Here is an 18379-nt window from a genome sequence, read left to right as displayed (position 1 = left end):
AAACTGGCTTCTCATTTTTCAAGAACACTACACCACCTCCAGGCTTGGTAAGTGCAAAACGCATGATTATTTCACAGTCTGCCAAGTCCTGCAATCAAACCATTTTAATTGTGGCTGTTTGATAGTTAATAGGGATTTATTTATTTTATTTTTAATCAATTTAGCTCTACAGTTTACATCTATCCACCTTATTTTTAACGTAAGAGCGGACGCGGCCATTGTAACTTGAATGTGTCGGTTTCTGTTCTCATCCAGTTTCAGTTATTTTAGCTGTACAAAAACTGGCTGTTATGCTGCTTGATATTGCAAACTGATACTTGTTATTATTTTAATTTAAAATTATTTTACAATTTGCAGCATTTTGTTATTCTTGTAGTTTCTCTATAGCGGCAAATTAATCTGAAGTCTCAGCACATTCACAGAAAATAGCTTACTTCCGCGTTGAAGAATAAGGTGGATTTTTTTATTTATTATATTTTTAGTCCTGATTCACACCGGGCGAAGAGGGATCAGGGAGGGGAATCACTAATCAACTTCAGACCATATTTAAAGTGATGGGTCATTCAATTAAAATTACTCACCCTTGTGTCATTCCAAACCTGTATGATTTTCTTCTGAGTTGCACAAATAAATAGTGGGAAAGCATTTTTCAAGCTCATCAAAAAGCTCCAATATTAGTCCATAGGAAATGTACAATATAATCCATGCCTTTGTGTTAAGGCATGGTCACACTAGCAAAATTTCAATTTTCAAATCAAGAGGTGAATTTGTGTGAGGGAGGGGAGGATTTCCGATTGTGCAAATTTATTTAAGGTTGATTTTTCCTGATCCTGTGATCAAATCTGAATTTTCAGCATCATTACTCCAGTCTTCAGTGTCCCTTGATCCTTCAGAAATCATTCCAGTATGATGATTTGTTGAACAGTTGTATTTCTTGATGATTTTTTGGAAATCGTGATAGAAGTTTTTCAGGGTTCTTTGAATAGAAAGTTTTTAAAAAAGCATTTATTTAAAAGAAAAAAGGGAATTATCTTTTCACTGGTTATGTATCTCAAATAATAAAATAAAGAATGAATGAGTGGAATGGCCAATCATGATTCCATACCCCTCTCAGAGTCGCCTCAATATAATTTGTTCAGATGACTCCAAAAAGGCTTGACTAAAGACAAATGTGTGAAACTTCACAGATCAACGATAAATGTGACCGCACCTTTAGGTCCCATTTACACCTGGTATTAAGATGTTTTGGGCGATCAGATCACAAGTGGACAAATCTAAATACAGGTGTAAATTGGGTCAAAAGGGTTTTGAGTTTGTCCACTTTCAACCTCTTCCAGAAGTAATTGAATGCATTAGACTGGGTTGCTTTCGTAGTGTAGATGCTCATGTAGACGAATTCCTTTGAACAGGCACAAAAGCTGCCTACTCTCCGCCTACTGACTTAATGCCTAAACATAATGGGAAGCACGTAAGCCAGACAAGATTTAAACTTTGTTGGCTGAAGACCCAAGTTTGGTTTGTAGACGAATATGTACCAAGCACAAAGTTCTCTCAACATTCCTGATTTCTAACATGCACTCACTGAGTTCAGCACGATCTTGCGGCTGTCAGAGCAGAAATGAAAGCTGCTCTGTGTATGTTTCCGTCGTAAGCCCATAGATTTACCCGCACATAGACTCTCCTCTCTAAGAAATCAGGACAGAAGTGATTTAAAGTGGACAAAGGAGACGGTTTAAGTTTACGTTTACACATCAACGATGCACTAAAAACAAAAAAGTGTTTCCTTTGCGTTTTTCTTCTGCAGAAGACGACGTTTTCAAAAAGCTCGTCGTTGACAGGGATCCACGAAAACTACTAAATTGTAATTTTGTGAAGAAACGGCGCGCATAAAAACCGATGCGCATAACGTCACAGTTTTCACACATTTGAGTTTTTGTAGTTTACATGGAGACAATAATGGTGTCGTTTTCAAAAACTTGACTTTGAAACCCCCTTTCAAAAGTTTGCGTCTTCAGCCCCCCCAAAACGCCATTGTCGTGTTTTCTGTTTTTAGTTGAAAACAATGTCGTGCGATTCCCCCTAAAACCAGGTGTAAACTGGAACGTGTCTCCCTCGTCTACTTGTGAGACCACCAAATCGCATCTTAGGCGTAAACAGGCTTAGTCAGAAGAAAGTCACATTGGTTTGGAGTGACACAAGGGATTGTAAACTACTGGGTAAATATTTGACACATCCAACTTTTGAGCCATTGGAATTACTTTTTATATAGTGTTTAAAGGCCCGTTCACACCTATAACGATATTACCGTCCACACCACCGAACAATATTGTTCTGTTTATTCGAAGTGTTAACATGTCTGTTGCTTTAAATGTTCAAGCTCGTTATAGCCGTATTGATTCTGATTGGCTGTCAATGTTTCTATCGTTCATCAGCAGGATAAAATTGTTCCGAAAGTGATTCCAACAACATGCCGTTATCGTTATAGCTGTGGTGTGGACTACTATTTTTTAATATTGAGTATTTTTAATATTCTTTAACGGTTTTTAGAACTATATATTTATAGTTATCATCCTTGGTGTAAATGGGCCTTAATTCAAGACACACTTTAAAAGTGAATAAATTCCTTAAATTTTGGTTAGGCTAGCTGGAATTCACACAGAGTATGTCAACTTTCTCCAGTTTTTTGACATCCCCTGCATGTAGTTAGCACTGTAGACTGGGACCATGAATTTCCATATACTATTTATAGTGTGATTCAGACTCTGTGGTTAAGACTGTTTTCCCCCATGGCAGAATACAGTGGATACTTGCCTTTTTCAGGCTCCTGAGACTTTAGCAACATGACAAGAGCTTGTCTCTGTCTGTACTGTGTATTGAGTGAATGGTGGTGCTATAGCTGAGCATTAGGGGCCAGTGTCCAGCTTACCCACAGACTCCAGCAGTTGGTAACATTGAGGATTAGTTCTACAGATCAGTGGACAGTTGAGCCTGGACTTATTTGCATCAAGAGGTGTGCTTGCATATCACCGGAAAAGGTAAGTGATCTTGTCTTTGTTCCATGAAAATAAAGTACTACTTTCATCAGCTGTGTTGAAATACTTCCAGGGTTCTGGCATCACACTCCTGAAAATGGATTCACAGTGCAGAAATTGTTTTTGTAAGCACTATTTGAAATGTGTTTGGTACTTTGGCTCCCTCTGTGTGTATTTCAGCTGCTCTGTAATGTCTTCCACACAGTAGCTGTCTTCAGGGACAGCAGCAAGCATCTCTGCTTCACCAGGCATCATGCATTTAAGCACTGCACACTAATGAAATATCAAGAACCTCACGATCGAGGGGGTGGTGGCATTCTGTTGACTCGAGGTACTGTGAGAAGCAATATTTTCTTTCTGCTTATGCAGGGGCGATACAAAATGTGGTCCGTTTATGATGGTTAAGGTGCTGAGAACTATAATCTGAATAGAAATGTTCAGATAAAGCTCTTATTTTCAGTTCACTTTTGAGTTTAGTTAAAAGGCACAACAAATTTCACTGTTGTGTGTGGGGTCTTTCTAAACATGAACAGACTCAGAAAAAAAATAAACTCAATTTCAAGAGTAATTGCCTTTATTTTCCTTTTTGTATACTAGATTTCACTTTTTTTTTTTCCTATTTTTTTAATTAATGAAAAATAGCAACATGGTTTTTGCCTTGTTGAACAGATTTCAGAATAGATGAGTACATGGAGAAATCATACTATTTGTTTTCATATAGAAATTTGGAAGCTCTAGCGGTCAAGCGGCAAAATCCGACACAATTGCCTGTTCATTGCTTGTATATACACATACATACACTCCCATCCTTCTGAAGTTCGGTGTCTGTTTATATATATATATATTTTAGTCTCACTGAGGCTGCATTTATTTGATCAAAAGGCAGTGAAAACAGTAATATTGTGAGATTACAATTTAAAATGATTCTTATATTCTAATGTATTTGTAAATGTCATTTATTCCTGATAACAAAGCTACATTTTCAGCAGCATTACTCCAGTCATTAGTTTCACAAGATCCTTCAGAAATCATTTTAGTATGCTGATTTGCTGCTGAAGAAATATTTCTTAATGCTAAAACATTTTGCTGCTTAATATTTTTGTGGAAACCATGATACTACTTTCAGGATTCTTTGAAATAGTTCATAAGAACTTTTTTTAATAGATTTTTTAATAATATAAAAATCTTGTCAGTAAATTTTATAATTGTATTTATTAGTTGTCTGTACTTAGTAGTTTCCCTTATGATGACTGATTTTGGGCGATGTTTGGATCAGCTTAGTATGAACTATTAATTCAGCTTTATTTTCTGATGCCAAGCATATTAGATTCCACAATATAAGCAGACTTATATATATCCGGCAGACTTTTCCCACTCATATTCTCTCCAATCTCTTGAGTGCTTAAACCTTGTCTATCAACATGATCTGTAGTAGTGTGCAACAAATCACTATATTGGGTAGTCTAAGTTTTTTTTTTTTTGCCTTGTTGCAAAAATGCATCTGTCAGTTTAAGTAGTTTTTCTTTCTCTCTCTCTCTTCTCCTCAAACCTGGCAGTCTTTCCAGCCTGTTTACTTCATAACTATTTGGTGTGTATATATATTCATAACTATTTGGTATATTTATATCACAGAAACATGCTGCCTCCACTCTTTATGAACTTTTTCTATGTGGACTGGGGTGGGACATACTCTGGGTAATGAAAGTGCATTTCTTTGGTGTTTTCCCAAATCTATTGTGTTCTTATATTCTTCACAAAAGTATTGCACTCATGTCAGTGACTCATTCTCCAGCAGTGTATCGCAGCCATGTTACTGAACACTGTGCAGACTCTATTAATGGTGCCCTAAATTCACTCTGGTGAGTGTGTGTGTGTGTGCGTATTCCTACTGCGGATGATAGGGGCAGATCTTTACATCATATGTATAATGCTGGATCAGCATTTTGACTGTCTGGATGTATGTGTAGGTGTCTGTTTATCTACACTGTGATCCATTCGCCTTGGTCCCAATCTGTCATTTTGATAACCCTAGTATGGACCTTGAGTTTTCATCTCTATGGAGTGTGATGCCAGAACTGCCCTTTTGACCTAGTGGCTGCCTCAGAGAGGCAGATCTGTAACCCAACATCCTTATCTTTTAGAAATCGGCAATCGTGTTTGAGGTGGTGTCGTCTGTATTGAAATGAGTCCAAATGTCATTTACCATGTCAGTTAGTGATCTATACAGCAACTGTGTTTTTGCATGAAGTCATATTTGCTCTTCAGCAGTATATATATATAAAAAAAATAAAAAAAAAGTGACTTGGCTATGTTTAACTTGAATATGCCTAACCACTTACTTGCACGTTATGTGCTTTATTTTTTTCATTAAGAGGGAATTTTGATTTTGGAAAGAACTAAAGTAGCTTTAATACCTTTTGTCTTCCATTTCATATATGTAGTATTAGATATTATTGTTAATGATAAAAGCCTGTGTATTTCTGTATCCTCACTGTCTTTCTCTTACTGCAGGGGCCTCAGGTGATTGAAGGAGGTTAAGAAGCATCATACCGTTTCAGGAATGGGTAAGCATTCACCGAAGACGATGACAAGCAAGTGATGATCCCGCTTGTGTTTGCGTGATGGAGTAAAAAGGTCTTGTCTTTTAGATCAACCGAGGAACCTGTTCTCGGAACTATCGACTTGTTCGGCACGAGATGTACCTGCGCAGTGGACAATAATGTGCAGGTCTGTGATGTTGTAATGGAAAAGTATATTTTATATATGAGTGTGTGTAGTAGACTTGTAGTCAAGACCGCCTAAACCGAGACCAAGACACTACCAAGACCAGAGGGTATCGAGACCAAGACAAGACCAAGACCAAGACCAAGTCGAGACCAAGACCGAGACCGGAGGGGGGAAAAAAACAGACTAGTGTTGTTGAAGCTAAGCAATAACTTGTAAGATTTTGTTTTGCATTGCCTGCCTATCTCTGCCGATTTCGAAGTCTCCAAATGAATACATTCTGCAACTTTTAAATACATAATTATATTTTTAAAAACAAAATTATAAGCTAAAGTCCAGGATCCAAAAGTTGGTTGTTTTGTCGCTATGGTTACACACACACACCGTTGGCGGTGCGCTCAAAGTCATCTGTCAGTTGTGCAGTTACCCAAAATCTCCTGAATGAAGTTAAAACCCATCATGTCACTGATATGTGTTTTACTAAATATTAATACATCAAAAACTGTACATGATATGTGTTTTTTAAATCAAGTGATCAAAGTGCTCGTTGCCGCTGCGATCAGTGGCGCGGATACGGCTCGCGCACCGCACTGTCTTCACTCGGACGCGCGCTTCAATCCGTTGCGGATATCGTCGTGGATATTGATATTGCTAAATCCCCTGACCCCGTCGGTCTGAGACAACGAGATCTAGACAAGACCGAGAGGTCCGAGACCAAGACAAGACCAAGACCAAAGACCGTCAAGGCCGTGACAAGACCGAGACCATGTAAAAGTGGTCTCGAGACCAAGACCGGTCTCGAGACATACATCACTAGTGTGTAGTGCTGTCAATCGATACAAAATTTAGGTAGTAAATAATTTCACATCTCCAAATTTCCGTAATGTGTTTTTTTAAGTACAAAGTAATTATAGTCATTCAACATTACAGTATAATTGAAAGCTATCATTTTTTAAATTAACTTTTAGATTAAGTAAATTTAAAACTATCTTCACAAACCCATTATAAATATCACATTTACTGACCTGTGTATTTTAAAGGTGCTCTAGTGATGTTGGGCGACGTCACTTCTTGTTGACGTTCGAAGTTTAGTCAAACAAAACGGAGGCTAGCTCGACCCTCACTAACCCCCCACCCCCAAATCATTCTTGTTGGTTATTGGCTGGAACACTGTTTGTTTTGTGGTCCAGGTTGGACTAGTTTGTTTTTGTTACCATTTGTGGAGCCTGAGCTGTCTACAGAGACCGTGTTTTTTTTTAGTGTGTTCAGGGGACAGGCAGCTAGCGGATAGTGAGGAGATATTTGCTGTATTTGACAAAAAAAAATTCTGCCTAAAAAAAAAAACCTGAGATCGCTTAGAGCACCTTTTTAATAAGGTTTACATTTACAAAAAAAAAATGTTTTATTTGTTATATTTCATATTTCTTTCTCTCTCCTGTGTGCATGTAATAGTGTAAAAACATCCTTTTACTTGGCGTTAAATCGTACTGGTTTTAATCCAAGATGAGAGAATACTGTTATGTAACCAAATTACTAATTTTTACCTTATTTTTCTTTGTCCTGTATAGTCCTGTGGGAGTGTGACGCACAGATGAGAGCTGGGAAATCTTTAGTGCAGCACTGGATGCATCATGATTATATCCAATGTTTTTTTTATTTCTTTTAATAAACTGTCAAGATACCTTTGTCTAGTTTTGTGAATATATATTTTTTTTTAGATGAAACCATTGCAAGTTTTAACTGTGCGTGCAGACCCTAGCGGACTTTAAAATTGATGTTTTAGAGGTGTTGCTAGTATATTACCAGTTTGGTTTTATCATATAAATCTAATGTCCGTTTATTAAACTTACTGGCAAGATTTCTTTAAAACAAACTCAGACATGTTTGAGCGGTCTATAAACGCAGACAGACCTCTGTAACCCAGTAGCACCCAGGCTGATGTCCAGTATCCATTAAGGTCAAGGTGCTATGTTTCTCTTGTTTTATCACTGTTGTTCTATTGGCTGACAGCTACTGCTGGAAGTAGTTCAAAAAGAAAAATAAACCTGCAGTCTGAGAAGTGCGGTGGGGTAAATGTGGGTTAGGCTTTTTAGACCATGTTTTGAGGATTTTCTCAGGGATTGTTAGTGTTGTGATTTAGTAACTATTAAACTCACATCCTTTTAGATTAATAAATTTGACAGTCACTCGCTATATATTTACTGAATCACCAAAAATATTTACTGACATGGCAGTTAGCAGCTAAAGTTAACTTTAATGTGATGCACAAATCTAAGACTAGGTTTTGTGTGTATTTAGCTTGGGATGTGCTCATTTTAAATCATGTACTACTACATGCGTTCTAGTGTATTTTAAATGGTTCTTCTGAGGTACATGTCAGAATTAATTTGCCAACGTTGGGTTTTATTAAACTGAAGATGATTCAAAGACAACCCTGCCATCAGATATCTCCATGTGCCATGATGTCTCAGAAACGCTCAAGTCTTTCTTTGTGCTGTAGGATGACAACGGAACGAAAGAAAGGGAGAATTTGGTGGAGTGCGACCAATGGGCTTGCCTGATGTATTTTTAATGTGCATGAATGATTGATCACTGTATGTAGACACATGCTCCCCCGAGGGGCGGCTGCAGTCCGTCTGGTGCTGTCGGTGCAGACATGAGTGCAGCCAGACCTTCTGCACTGAGCGTGAACACTGTGGAGTTAAAGCATCAGTGGGCAATGCAGAGAAACCGCACTCTGGTCCGGACGTACCTGCTCTCCAGCTCCGCGATCCCTCTTCCTGGCTCATGGAGCAGAGATGATTTCAGGCTTCCATCATTGTCCAGATCAACACATGGTCGGAACACCATGGTGCCTCTCAGGTAAGCTGATACCTGGCGCCTCGAAGTCTATTGGCTGGGACTCCAGGGAACAATTTTAGAAAAGTCCTTAATTAAAACTTTTAACATCACTGAATCCATCTAAATACATTGGTTTAGACCAACAAAACTATTTTGAATGCATTAAATCAGGAGGAAATACAGTGGAATTTTAATACATCAAAAAATCATTGAATAACAGGATCTATGTATTATGTCTAATTTTTAACGATATTAATATCCTTAAGAAAATTGAAGGCACATGAAATTGAAATTTAGGTTAATCTAGTATTTCAATACAATATTTGTAAAATTAATTTTCATCTAAATGTTGCAAATAATTTTAATTATTTTTAAAATTCAGAGTAAGTGTAATGCCTACAGCAATGCAATACCCAGAATTAGTAGTTTGTTGGGGTCTGCATTCAACTTCAATGCTGTTGTAGACGCGTCTTCATCAGCCAGTAACAGGAAGTGTCAAAAACTGCTATACACCATGGAGAACCAGGTGGAGAACGCTCTAGAAACCTGAGAAACGTTCCTCTTGCGTGGCAACACACCCAAACAGCTCGCACAAAACAACAGCTAAATTACACTGATTATCCAATGACAGCAGCTAAATGTTCCAAGGGGTTCTCAAGCAGTACACCTGTATAATGGCCATATTTTTATTAAAAGCAGCAGAGGAAATGGAAGGTGTGAATTATTATTAATGTTTTTTTTACAAATATCATAAATTATTCGTTCAAAAAATATCTTTGTATTGTTTGGGAGTAGTTGGTAGGCCTATTTCGTAGTTATCAAAATTCTAACATCTTAAAGTGAAAATGTTCACTACTTTTCAAGTTTGATGTCAATACGATTTTTTTTAAGAATCTTTGCTGACCAGGGGCTCGTTCTTCGTGCGTCAAGTTAGCTGGATTTGATTGTTGACGATTTGGCATGATTTTGGATCGTTTGGTTCTTCGAAGCTCATCCTAGACTTGCTGTCATAGCAACAGGTGCCCGCTAGCTTGAACCTGCTCGTGAGCAGGCTTATTTCATGTAAACAGGATTAGATCGCGGCTTTATAAGCGGAGGTGAAACGAGAAGTCTTTAACGCAGCGCGATAGTGTACTTTTTGAGAGATATAATTTTTCTCATGACTCGTGAGGATGTCATTTACATCAATTATTTTTTGGAAACGTACATTAATTGTTCGACTCGTCGGAGTCGGCCTTTAATAACAGCACAAACTGTGTGCATTGTCCTGATATTATTTGCGAGTGGCTCTTTTCCTTTAAACTATTGGAGATGCGGAGAACTTGATAAGTGCTGTCTGTCGTGTCATTCACAAAGTTTACCCTGGCGCTCAAGCAGTTTTTAGGGTGTTTTTTTTTTTTGTGGCATTTCCAAGCCAGTTTAGACCCAAGGTTGTAGGCTATAGCAGGTTTTTTTTTCTTCTTTTTTAGCCAACGCAGGTATTATAATTTTTAATGAAGATCATGCAATCATGAACATGCCGATTAATATGACACAGATATGTCCCTCAGGCTTCACTAATGTGATTGGTCAATAGACTGCACACATGTTCCCATCAAGGCCTCTATGAAGGGGATTTTGTGAACAGAAAGGGGGATCACAATGTAAATGTGCAGCCAAGTTACTATTACAATTCTTAATATTCCAGATTAGTAATATTATATCACATTTAAAAAAAGGCAGTTGACAGACTAAAATCTCTAGATGGTGTGTGACTGTTCCATATCACAAATGTGGAAGCACAGAGATTCACATTTATCCACATTACTTGAACATGGTAAGGAAAAGTATAAATATCAAGCTCACTGTATTACATACACAGTTACAATGCAGCTCTAGCCAAGAGATGGTCACACAATGAAATGAACTTTGGCCAACTAAAGGGAAGATTTCAGTGTCTGAAAAGCCTGAGGGTTGCACTTGACAGGGCCTGTGACATTACATGTGCCATTTACACAACATTTCCACCATCAGCAAAAATATAAAACATTTCATTAAATGTTTAATAAAAGACAAGACAAATATGCTTAGTTCTTTGATTTTTTATTTAAATTGTTCTTTGTAAAGAAAAGCCAGTGATCAAGTCATATTTTGCCTGCAATAAGAGATACTATGCAAGGTCAGCAATAGTACTCTGTGTGAAATAATATATTAGCACTTACTCTGAAGTTCCTTTGAAGTAACTCTATCTCTAACTCTATAGTGCCAGTTTTTTTTTCTTTAAGTTGTCCCCCCCAAAATACTCTATTTTCTAGGGGCAGGGGGGCTTGGGTTAAACCTTTCAACACAAGCCTTATGCAACAAAAAATAAAAGGAAAAGTATACACTGCCCACCTCTGTATAACTGCTTTGTGCAGACTCTTCTGTAGGCCTTTCTGTAGATGTGGACTCCTGCAACACATATTGCATTCAGAAATAATAGGTACTCAAGTGTAAATTAAGTTAAGTTATTTAAAGATACTTTCTCCAAAAGACAGTCATCTGAGAGAGTTTCTTCACTGTCCTGTGCATTGGTGGGGAAATGGGCATTACAAAGTGTTGTACTTTCTTCCCTTTTGATGTAAAGTTTGGAAAAGTCCACTTACTGCACATGGTTCAGCCACTTGGAACAGATAAATGTGTTGGTATTTAAAACTGCACAAAAGAGGAAAACACAATTTCATTACAATGAAGTCCACTGGGGGAAATGTGATCAATAACTCATGGCAACATATTTTTTTACATTAACTAGGCTACATGTAGTTTCACACATGCACACTTTCACAAGTAAGCAATTCATCACTAGGCCTACTCAAGGTTTAACAGTTGATATGGCTGGACCAGCCATTGGGATTATAGGCCTATAGTGCAGCAAAAAAATATTTTCCAGTGTAAGATCATTTAAAGTTCATTTACCAGTAATGAAGGAGTTGCTGCTACTGGTCCCTGCTGTGTGTCTGAGGAAGAGCTGAACCCAGGACGGGTCGGTTCACATTCAACCCAAGGGCCAGCTCTTCTGCCGGGGTATAATGTGGGGGTGCAGGACCACCACCTGTTTGTTTTTCTTTTCTTTTTTTCTCAGCCTTTTTCTTGGTTGCTTTTATAAACAAGCAAACATTTATTAACAGTGCCTTTTTAAAAGAGACTATAGTAGCCTATAGTACAAATTACCATTATGTAGAATATTCTAGTACTTCACTTTTACTTGTTCCCATGTTCTAGTAGTGGGTGGTGACTGACATTACAATGAACAAAGTTATTAATTATTTAGAAATTATTAAAATAAAAAATATATATACTGTAATAAGTGATAAAAACATCTAAACTACAAACTCACTACAAACTTAATTGGCTACTTTTTGCCAGCCCTCTCTCCTGGCTTTGCACATTTTAGGTGAAAACTTGTAATTAAGTTTTCAAATTCAGCATAACCTTCTAGCAATAGCTCTTGCTCTGCTGCAGAGTAAAACTGAGCGCGCTCTTTGGCCACGGTGAGCAGCCAATAGCAGCGTTGCTGATCAATGTTTCTACTATCGATACATATCCCCTTTTAACCCAGCGCATGAACGCGCAATTATCTCAGATAACTCAATCCAGCGATACTAATCATAAACAACAGGTGTGTTCAAAGAACCCAATTAGCCGGATCATGATTAGCACGATGATCATCTTATGCCGAGTTCAGACTGCACGATTTTCTAAATAATCGGGTCACTGTTGTTTTCACACTGCATGACTATCTGGGGTAACATTCAGTTGCTGCTGTGTTCACACTGCACGATGGATCGGCGACAGGAGGTTTCACACTGCATGACTTTACAAAAGAAAGAATCGCCGACAACTTCTGCCTGGTCCGCAAACTAGTGATGTGTCGTTCATGAACGATTCGTTCATTTTGAACGAATCTTTAATATGACTCGGGACTACCGAGTTACTTGTCTCAGAGAGTGATTCGTTCATTTTGTGTTGATCGCGCATGCGCATTGCGCAACATATGGTTTCTGAATCTGTACTGGAAATGATTAGTTCATCTCTCTCGAGTTCGGGTTCGGGACGGGTCCGAGTCTTTCGTTCTTCCTGTCAGTCCCATAGAGGCTATGCTGTCAGTACCGGAAAGAGTAATGATTAGTTCATCTTTCGAGTCTCGAGTTCGGGTTCGGCCGGGTCCGAGTCTTTCGTTCTTCCTGTCAGTCCCATAGAGGCTATGCTGTCAGTACCGGAAAGAGTAATGATTAGTTCATCTTTCGAGTCTCGAGTTCGGGTTCGGCCGGGTCCGAGTCTTTCGTTCTTCCTGTCAGTCCCATAGAGGCTATGCTGTCAGTACCGGAAAGAGTAATGATTAGTTCATCTTTCGAGTCTCGAGTTCGGGTTCGGCCGGGTCCGAGTCTTTCGTTCTTCCTGTCAGTCCCATAGAGGCTATGCTGTCAGTACCGGAAAGAGTAATGATTAGTTCATCTTCTGAGTCTTCGGGTTTGAGTCCTTCGTTCTTTTGTCACGTGACTTGTCACCGTATTGAATAGCCTACTAATTCACAACCTTTTTTACAAACAAGCACGTAGTTAATGTATAATATAATAGTAGTTAATTAATGTATAATATATAATAAAACACACCACAGATGCACAAGAAACATTTAAAGAAACGGACAGGGACAATAATAAGATGGAACTTTTATTTTTCAGATAATGTTTATTTCACATATTTTGTATTTTAATTCCTAAATATAAAACAATATACATTCAGACGCAGTCAATAATACGAATCTAATATTGTATTTGATGCGAGATACCAGCGGTCACGTGACAAAAGAACGAAGGACTCAAACCCAAAGACTCGAAGAAAATGAACTAATCATTACTCTTTCCGGTACTGACAGCATAGCCTCTATGGGACTGACAGGAAGAACGAAAGACTCGGACCCGGCCGAACCCGAACTCGAGACTCGAAAGATGAACTAATCATTACTCTTTCCGGTACTGACAGCATAACCTCTATGGGACTGACAGGAAGAACGAAAGACTCGGACCCGGCCGAACCCGAACTCGAGACTCGAAAGATGAACTAATCATTACTCTTTCCGGCCCTGCTGTATCACACACGGCACGGCCCAGCAGACAGCGCAGATCAGAGTCAGACACTGACGAGTCGACAACTAACGTCTCGAGACACAAGAGGAGGAGAACAAACCTGATAAATATGAAGTTGCAAAGGAAAGAACGTCTCGGATGAGGAGGTGAGGTGAACTAACAGAATCAGACTGCAATAGCCTGAACTTAAAACCCAACAAGTAATCAATTCATAAAAATGTCGGTTTCTTATAATTTGGCTTTGGCTGCATTACCCTATAATTTATTTTTATTATTTTTACAAATGTAATCAACATTTTCGTAAGTTCTAGATGTGTTGGGATATTTAACATGCCATTTTAATTATATTATGCTGAAATGAACGAAATGAACGAAATGACTCGAAAAAAGATTCGTTCATTTTGCTGAACGAGACTCAAAGATCCGAGTCAGTAAAATGATCCGAACTTCCCACTACTACCGCAAACTACGTTTCACAACCAAACAAACGCGAGAAGTGATAGGAAATAACGGAAGATCACGCGTGCGTGAGACCGGAGTTCTCGCGCGACACTGAATTTGTTATTAAAAATGATAGACTACAAATTGTCTGTGCACTGATTTGTAGCGAAAATGAAAAGAAAGAAAAAAGTTTATGCAGGAAATGGTTGGGAAGACGAGGGGAGCAAGGACTGTGTTTTGCAAAGAGAGTTGGGGGTAAATAAATAGTTTTGCAAATGTCCTGCTGTTGCTGCTGGTCATGCAAATGTTTGTGCTTTGTTTCTGTTTGATATAATTGTAAATATAGGCCTATCTATTAAAATACTGACATTCTGGTCTATAACTCCTCCTCCCTGTATCTTGCTCTCTCATTGGCTGTCGGTCATCGCCGATGTAGTTTTCAGTCAGAACACATTCACACAGCAGGATTGTGAATCGCCGACAGGTCCAGATATTTAGCATGCCAAATATCTCACGGGCGTCGGCGACTCGTCGGCGATTCTCTCAGATCGCGTCTTTGCTCATTCACACTGCGTGATTATCACTCGCATGAACGAGCACCGATTTGCCTGTGATTTCGGGCATTTGTCGGCGATTTCTCAAAACCTGTCGGCGAGCCAAAATCGGGGCTAAAATCGTGCAGTCTGAACTCGGCATTAGATGTCTCATTTGATCTCGGATGTTTTAAGTGACGTACGAAGAACGAGCCCCAGGGCTGCATCTAGTTGATTAAAATGTAGTCAAAACAGTAATATTGTGAAAAATACATATTTAAAACAACTGTTTTCTATTTGAACATATATTAAAATTCAATTTATTCAGGAGATATCATAGCTGAATTTGCAGCATCTTCAGTCCAGTCTTCATTCATGGTCACATGATCATTCAGAAAATCAGTAGGTCGTTTGTTCAACAGCGACGCTGCGCAGACTGATCGGTGTATTAGCCTACATCAAAGTACCGCGAGAGCGATGCGAAAGCATGAAGAACTCTCGCGGTACTTTGATGTCTTACAATGATCGGTCTGCGCAGCGCTGCTTCAATTCGAACACACTTCTGTGCTGCTCATCTCAAGAAACATTTCGTAATATTGAAATCTTTTTTCTTTTCTTTTTTTCACATTATAAATGTGTTTACTGTCACCTTTGATCCTTTTAATGTGTCTTTATGAAACTTAATAAAATAACTTATAAACAACTTTCCCAAAAAAAATATTATTTTGAACGGTAGGTCTTCATCTTTCCATTCCTTCCGCTTACATTAATATTTTTCTGATTAACCTCATATGTGTCTGTTTTTGGTCTCCCTCCCAGTATCAGTGAGCCTTCCCTGTTCACCCCAAGCCAGAGGGCTGTTTTCGAGGGGCTTTCAAAAAACCACCTTTTACGCAAACGTGGTGGCCCATCTCTTCCCTCCTGCAAGACCCCTGAGAACACAAAGACACCTCAGCAGAGTCATCAAGTGTACATGCATTTCTCTCAGCCTCTCAGGCCTGTACTAAAGCCTGGACAAACCCTTCCTCGCAGTCAGCGGCGGCCCACGGAGAGCAGAGAGAGGCAGTGCAAGCAGCCCGTAAACCTCGAGGCGTTATCTGTCAGGGGAAAGACTTTCCTCCCCACCCGCCATTCCCTCGACGGCGCTTCATCTGCCACGTCTCGGTCTCACACACACCAGCTGCATGTGTTCCTCCCTGCAGAGGGCGCTGGGCCGGGGGAAGACCGGGACAGTGAGTCGGTTGATGAGGGTTTCATGGATGAGCTGGATAGCAAAGTTAACACACTGAGGGCGAGGCTTCAACAATATCCAAAGAAACCCAAGCAGTGTGATTTAGAAAAATCACTGACTGGTGAAATGGTACAATTAACATCTTAGTGTAGCATTTCATATTTTGCTATATCTGATAGATAACTAGAAATTACAAATGTTTACTCTCAAGCAATGTGTGAAAATTATCATTTATGTCATTATAATAAAACAAAATTATGATAAAATATGTTGTGTGTTGATGTATAAAAAGAAGGAAATTTAATACAGGTTGTTATATCTACAATACAGGCCTTATAACACCAAGGACGAAAACTTTAAAGATAAACTATAAAACAGAAGATAGTGATTTGATGCTGCTACATTTAAAGTCCCCATTAAATATTTATTTTTTTGTGGCTTTGTTAGCCTTACCTTACTGTTATCTTGTGCTCCAAAACAATGACAAATTCACACTTGAAGAAATAAGCATTCAAAACGTTCAGTCTGTCACTTTTGTTTTGCCAAATTATGGATCAATGATTTTGATGATGTAAGGCCTGCCCAATCGGTCCAACGAAAGTTTCCGATAAGTGGGTGAAGGTTTACTGCGTGTTACTGTCTTTTCAGCGTGGCAAAGTAATTTGATTAAAATTAAAGCTGTTAAAAATTCTCCAAAATAATTTTTTGATCTAGTGCGTACCAGCCGTCAAGTCAAGTCATCTTCATTTATATAGCGCTTTTAACAATGGAGATTGTTTCAAAGCAGCTTTACAGAGATAAACATACAATTTACGGTAACAGAGATTGTTTTGGCTTTATAGCGATTTTTGAATAATGTTATTTCCAGCTAAAGTTAGTTTTGATTGATTCACTTCCAGCAAAATTATCATTTGTTATTACATTAGGGGCCACTAAGACGACGGCGTTCTCTCTAAACAGACTTTAAACGCGAACCTGTGACCTGATGGCGTTCACATGCGCATTAAAAATTTATTCTATAGTTATATTCGTTTGAATATATGTGCGCAGGTTTGTAATTTCCATACAAACCATAAACAAACTACTTGTCTTGCCTATGCATTTGATAAAGAATTTTGTTTTATTTTATCACTTCGGGGTACGCAAACCGGATTTTCAACAACGCTTTATCTGTTGAGTGGGAAAGGGTTCAAAACTATCTGCTTGCCTTAGCTCGATTTAAAACGTTAAGCTTGTAATAATGTTTTTAATTCCAGTGGTAGGCCTACTGGTGGATTTCCGCGGGAAATTCGAGCATGTCTTTGCGTCATTAGGTCACATCTGTACACATAAAGAAGGAGTCTCGGCTAGTAGGCTATATTGCGTGTGAGGATGTTGGAGGTGGAGATATATAGCCTTTTCTCACAGCACTTGATATAATTAAACTTATCAATGTGATGGCGGGTCCAGAAAGGTTCAAACGACAATCACCAGTAGATTCACCCGCTGTAAAATGCAAAAGACTTCAGACTTCGGAGTGGCTACAGAAAAAAAGAGATCGCAAGCAGGCCCATGCGAAAACAAGGATACATATCGGGAAGGCTTTAAATGTAGTCACGCAATGCTGATGTTGTTAACATTAACAATTTGAGAACAAAGTATAATTTGCACGGTTTGACATGATATGAAGCGATCGTTAGATTTAATCGGCGCGATTTACTGCAATGCTTTTTTTCCTTTAGTTGGTCAGAACAAAAGTGGATGTTACTACTTGTTCAGATGACATTTTCTGGTGAAAATTCTTATGTTGGTCATACTTCCAAAACGTACAATCTGTGATTCTGAATGCCAGTATCCACACCTGCGCGGTGACTGACAGCCGCACATTCTCCTCAAAACATTGGATTCATCCGCTCTGTGCCATGCCAACCCGTTCTCATTCCCAGGGCGTCATATCGCTTATGTCACATCTACTACCAACGCACATGGCACCCTCAATATGAGACGCACAGAGCTTTCCACTAATACTCCAATGTAGGCTAAACCATGTAAAACCATCCGCGGTACTGGACGCCCAGAGTATTGACGTAACCGCGGAACTGTCAATTACATTTTTTTTTTAAATTTATATATATTATATATATATACATATATCATTTTATTTTGATATATTTCAACACAAAAATGTGATTGATAATTCTACAATAAAAAATTAAAATGTTATGGTCATTATTTTTTTTAACTTTACAACAGCGTCATGAAGCGTTTAAAGATTATTTTATTATTAATATTTATATTCAGCCTACCATTAGCCACAAACGTTACCATTTCACCATTAGTAATCGATAAAATATTTGGCAGAAGAGAACTACCCATAATCCGTTGCTATGGAGACACTGATAGTGACGGGGTCAGTAGATTCACCCAATCAATTGCAACCAATGCACCAGAGTTTGATGGGAGTTTTTTCTTCGTGAGCATTTTCTGAGACAG

General features: G+C 38.6%; 2 protein-coding genes across 2 annotated transcripts in view; both read left to right on the top strand.

The window, feature by feature from the left end:
• Positions 1 to 7411, top strand: part of sfpq (splicing factor proline/glutamine-rich) — a 34627-nt gene extending 27216 nt beyond the window's left edge. Inside the window, exons 10-11 of the mRNA XM_056249708.1 lie at positions 5544 to 5759; positions 7325 to 7411. Coding sequence (XP_056105683.1) covers positions 5544 to 5570 — 27 coding nt within the window. The 3' untranslated portion in view covers positions 5571 to 5759; positions 7325 to 7411. The remainder of the gene's footprint in view (positions 1 to 5543; positions 5760 to 7324) is intronic.
• Positions 7412 to 8168: 757 nt separating this feature from the next.
• Positions 8169 to 16057, top strand: LOC130084215 (uncharacterized). Its single transcript, XM_056249447.1, has 2 exons — positions 8169 to 8618; positions 15496 to 16057. Exons 1-2 carry the CDS (start codon positions 8413 to 8415, stop codon positions 16052 to 16054), a joined length of 765 nt encoding a protein of 254 aa, XP_056105422.1. The 5' UTR covers positions 8169 to 8412; the 3' UTR covers positions 16055 to 16057.
• The last annotated feature ends 2322 nt before the right edge of the window (positions 16058 to 18379 follow it).

The sequence above is a fragment of the Rhinichthys klamathensis genome, unplaced genomic scaffold (assembly GCF_029890125.1).
Source record: "Rhinichthys klamathensis goyatoka isolate OS25496 unplaced genomic scaffold, OSU_Roscu_1.1 h1tg000060l_1, whole genome shotgun sequence".
Classification (NCBI taxonomy): Eukaryota; Metazoa; Chordata; class Actinopteri; order Cypriniformes; family Leuciscidae; genus Rhinichthys; species Rhinichthys klamathensis.
This window is presented reverse-complemented; position numbering and strand designations above follow the sequence as displayed.